This window comes from Buceros rhinoceros, unplaced genomic scaffold (assembly GCF_000710305.1).
Source record: "Buceros rhinoceros silvestris isolate BGI_N320 unplaced genomic scaffold, ASM71030v1 scaffold16634, whole genome shotgun sequence".
NCBI classification, from domain to species: Eukaryota; Metazoa; Chordata; class Aves; order Bucerotiformes; family Bucerotidae; genus Buceros; species Buceros rhinoceros.
Window position 1 is genome coordinate 13,412 of NW_010407822.1, and position 5,003 is coordinate 18,414.

The following is a 5,003-nucleotide window of genomic DNA, read 5'->3' on the forward strand; positions in this document are numbered from 1 at the left end:
TGTAGGAACACATCTTTAGGGTGGAAGAAGCTTGTGTTTGACTGTGGTTACTCGTCAAAAATGATCTGCCTGAAGGCCAGTGTAGCCTCAGGATCCAGTAACAGTCACATAAAGATCATGTGAAATCAATCTCAGGCACACAGTTGCAGTAACGTGTTCAGAGCAGAGGATCCAAACCGAGTATTATCTGCAGAGAGGGGAGCTCTGTGGAGCATCCAGTAAGGTCTAAAATATCAGGGTTTTTTAAAATAAACTTATTTAATAAATAAGCAGAGCTCTCTTCAGGAGGGGAGGAAGCAGCACACGCTGGTCTTGCCTTGTGAGAAGGACCTGCCTCTGTGATGAATGTGTGAAGTATGGTGATGTCTCTGTTCTTTGTGTTTCAGGTGATTGAAGTTTATGACTTGACTAAGGTGAAATTAAAATACTGGTAAGTGATTTAAGAGCTTCCATGATTTCATCTTGATTAGTGACTTGTTTCTGAATCCTGAATTAATTTTTTTTTTAAATCATTATTGTTAAAAATACAAAATAACTGTCAAAGAATGTAGATAATTATCCTTTCCCGAACATAGCACTTGGGAAGAGTGCGCTGGTAATTCAACCTTCAGTCTTGGAGACTTCTTCCAGTGTGAATGTGCTATCACCATTAGTAAGCACTTGTAGCATCCGCTCAGTATTCTTAAGGCAAATTAATTTTGTTGTCTTTTCCAGTGGTGTCCATTTTAACTCTCAGGCGATTGCCCCAACCATCGAACAAATCGATCAGTCATTTGGAGCCACGCATCCGGGAGGTAAGCTGGCGGGTGGTGAGGAGCGCACCTAGACTGACAGGCTTCTGTGATCTGAGGTTTTGTTGTGGAGCGGTCGTGCTCTTAGAGCTGGGATATCGTGTAAAACGTACTGCAAGTTCCACTGTAGCTTTCTTTAAGTGACATGGTGAGGGAGAGAGTCACTGACACAGAATGGCGTGTTCAGATGCGATGATTAATCTGGTTTGCGCTGTCAGTACCAGAAAATCGTGAGCTTTTTTCTTGATGCTGTTCCTTTTACACGTTGTTGCTCTTAGAGCTGGGATATCGTGTAAAACGTACTGCAAGTTCCACTGTAGCTTTCTTTAAGTGACATGGTGAGGGAGAGAGTCACTGACACAGAATGGCGTGTTCAGATGCGATGATTAATCTGGTTTGCGCTGTCAGTACCAGAAAATCGTGAGCTTTTTTCTTGATGCTGTTCCTTTTACACGTTGTTATGCATGGTCAGCTCTCAAGTGTCCTTAGGGATTAAGTATGCTATGAGCACGCAGACGTTCGAGCTGTGCGGAGGCAGCCAGGACTGTTTGCTCAGGCTCCACGCTCTGAGAACGTGGTTATACCCCTCCTAGGGCAGGATCAAGTCTGAGCCTGTGTATAGCTGGCCTGCATCTCCCTGCACCTCCTTCCTGTTACTGGGAGCACTGGGGAGGGGTGAAGCCAGCCTACGTGCAGCCTGACCGGAACCAGGACAAGTTTAATTAGCCTGGCTGAACCCACTCTGGCTATAGCACAGCTCTGGGCTGTTCACCACCTCTGTAGCAGGAAAAAACCTGTCTTTAAGCATCTTGTTTCCATGTGAAAGTGGAGAGTGTATTTCAGGGGTTTAAGTGATGAAAATAAGCCTGTGGTGAAATGTTGAAGAGGATATTTATAATTAAACTGCTCAGGAACCTTCAAGAAATGGAGCACGAATGAAGCATAATAAGAAAGATTTAACTCCGTACAGGCAAGACATTTTTAGAGCATCATTTTCTCTTTTTAGTCCCTTTGCCGTAGCCAGGCTGGTCCCAGATTGGCCAGTGTTCTTGGTGACAGTTGGTGGTTGCGTATCCGGTCTCTGTCCCTGTTCTCTGCAGACAATCTCTGGCACAATTCAGAACAGGATTTATTGACTGTGGAGAGTCGCGTGGCTGAAGTGATATCATTGCATAAAAGGCTGCTGTCATAGATGGATGCCAGATGGAGATGGACGAAGCTTGGAGGGTTTCTAGCCGTAATACTCCAAGGACCAGAACTGGCCTTTTTAAACTGCACTTTGGCTGTGATCTTAACGTTTCCTCTTAGGCAGAAACTCTGATATCTATAGCTAGATCTGTTATGGAAATAGTCTGTACCAGAGACTAAGTGGAATTCAGGAAGGGTGAAAGTGGTTCCACACCCTTGACAGTTTGTAATTTTTACTTGTTATGTGATGATGGTTTATTTGCAAATATTTTGAGGTGAAGTGCTTGCAGTGTTGTGATGTTATGAACGGTACAAAGACATACTCAGCTGTAAGCATTGCTTGTGATAGAAATAGCGTGGTTTATTACGGCATAAAATTGTATACAAGCACATAAGAACAGTTTGGCTCCATGTGTCCTCGTACTGAATTTGCCAGTTATTATGTGACTGGCAAATATTATATTATGTGACTGTCACACTCAATTAAGAAAACTCACACACTTGCTTCATCTGAAGATAATTTTTCTTAACATCTTTTCATCCAGTGACATGTAGCTGTGAAAATGTATCTATTAATGTTGGCCTCTGTTACCATTTCACTGGTGCGTTTGCTTATTCAGTTTCCTCTCTGGAAGTTCAGTATCTTCCAATACCAGCCTGCGTAGCGGAAGAAAATGCTCTATATTAAGCTGTCCGACATAAACAGTTTGAGCTGAATCACGCAGTGCAAGTTTTTGATAACCTTTTTGCTTTTCTTTATGTTTTCTGAACAGAAAAGGCAGAAAAAACCCCAATAGTTTTCAGCATGTGGGAGGGCTGATGATGCTGTTTTCATGTCCCACCAAAATCTGAGGTGGGGTGGGAAAAGTGGGAAGAGAAGCCTTCGTCTAAATGTGACCCACGTACCAAATGGCAGTTTTCATGGGTGGAAGTATGACATAACTGTCGCTTTTCTTCTCCGTACCAGTACTCCAAAACCCCAATGCCAGCCCTTTACAAATGTTTTGTTGTTTACCTCTACTTAAATTTCAAACAAAATACAGTCTTGAACTTAAAACCAAGGTGATTGCAGAGAACTTCCCTGCAAGAGGATGCAGTGATCGTTTCAAAACATATTTCAAAAGGTTCGTGATGGTTTTGTGTTGAAACTGACCTTCGATGAGCAGTTTTGGTTTTGCCAAGTCAGTGGTTTTAAAAAAGAGGAGTCATCAGAAAAATTGCAACCAGCTTCATTACTTTTTGGCCAACGTTAGTCTGAAACTTGGTCGTCTCTTTGTCATGGGGCTGACTGAAATGTGACCACTTTGGAGGTCAATAGCTTCATCCAAGCCAAGATTTCATCCCACATTTCCATGGTTCTCTGACCTGACCTCCTGCTGGGAAGCGCTTGCTCTTGCCAGCGGTTCTGTTGAAATCACATCCTGTTCTGAGTCCTCGTGGATGCGGCTGTTTGCCCAAGTGCCATTCAGCGTGGATAAGGGCTGTGGGATTTTACTGAAGTCATGAGGAAGAAGAGAAAACCATCCTTCCCTCCTGGCTGCAGTGGTCTTCCAAGGATGGGGGTGGGGGGAGGTTCCTCTCGTCTCACTCTGAAGCTCTCAGAGGCTTCAGAGGATGCCCAGGCTCCCCTGAGGCACCACAAAAGTCTTGTGCTTGATTCCAGGAAGACTTGTTTCAGATCCACCTCTGCTTTTGTCACGACTGTGTCCATTCTGGCCTTGCTGGTGGCGGTGGCTTTGTCCCGTCCCACTCTACACAAGTTTTCCAGCTGGTCCCTGGAAGGCAAATGCTCTCCCCTTCCTTCGCCCAGAGTGCAGCAGCAAAGAAGCTGTTCTTCTTGCTCCTGTCAGCAATTTTGACTGGAATTACTCTTCAGGGTGTCTGTGTAGTAAATAAATGAAAACAAATAATAATAATTAAGAGAAGGCTTACCTTGTTCAGTCAGGTGGTTGTGACATATGGCCTTGAGGGAGACGTGAGAGAACTTAGAGGTAAAAGCACTCCCTGCCCTTTAAGCCTCAACCTAAACAAACAATGCAGGAGATGGGAACTGATGTGATTTGTATAATCAGATATCGCACTTGGCATGACCAAGGGAAAAACTCTTCTCCAGCTGGCTGGGGGCTTTGGAAAAGATGCATCATAATTTATCACGAGAGAGATTGGTGTAATTTTCCTGCAGATCAAAACATTTCCCTTTCCCCACACATTTTCCTTTGAGTGACAAGCGGGGTAAATGCTCTTAACCAGCACATTCTGCAGAACAGGCAAATGATGACTTTTAAAAGCTTAATGCTTATTGCTCAACTGTTATTTTTCTATCCTAGGCGGTCTGGCATGGTCCAGATATCTTGTGACATGTCTCCCAAGCTGGACATCTGAAAGACACTTTGAGGGAGAAAAAAAAAAATAAGATTTACATGCGTTTTCCCTCTATGCTGTGTCACCTTTAAAATTATGAGGGAAAAAAAGAGAATAACGAACCCATTTCCTTTGAAATGGAAGAAAGCAGCTTCTTTTTTTGGAGTGTTTCTTTGTTGTGTTTTGCCTCTGCTGTTTTCAAACTGTTTTGCAAATGAAGCAGCCTCTGTGTTGTCACAAGAACACTGTGTTCCCCCGCGGCTACCAGGCACAGGTTGAAGTTTGGGAGCATCAATCCCAAAACTCCCAAGCTCCCAGTCTGCTGGGATTGTTTTGAAGCTTTCCACAGTCTCACAAAACAGTACGTCTTGTTCCGGTAACTTCTGGGATGACTTTCACTGCTGTTTATAGTCGGTGTTGTGCAATTTATTGCAATAAATCAGGACATCTCGTGATGCGATGACAGCTGGAAGCCTGTGCGTGTTCTAATGTGTGACTGCTCTTCGTAAAAGCTGCCCGATCAGCTGGTGTTTCTGGTGATGCTCTAATTATCATCGTCAGTGAGCTGGGACCTGCCTGGCTGAAGCATTCTCTTCCTGTGCCATGTTACTTGGGAACACAAGTGGCCGAACTGGGGCGTGCAAGCGGGAGCTGGGCTTGGGA

At 44.1% G+C, this 5,003-nt stretch overlaps 1 protein-coding gene across 1 annotated transcript in view; it reads left to right on the forward strand.

The window, feature by feature from the left end:
• The window catches only part of LOC104492133 (chromosome unknown open reading frame, human C16orf70), a 31,884-nt gene that overhangs the window by 13,389 nt on the left and 13,492 nt on the right, over positions 1 to 5,003 (forward strand). Inside the window, exons 5-6 of the mRNA XM_010134643.1 lie at positions 387 to 430; positions 715 to 794. Coding sequence (XP_010132945.1) covers positions 387 to 430; positions 715 to 794 — 124 coding nt within the window. The remainder of the gene's footprint in view (positions 1 to 386; positions 431 to 714; positions 795 to 5,003) is intronic.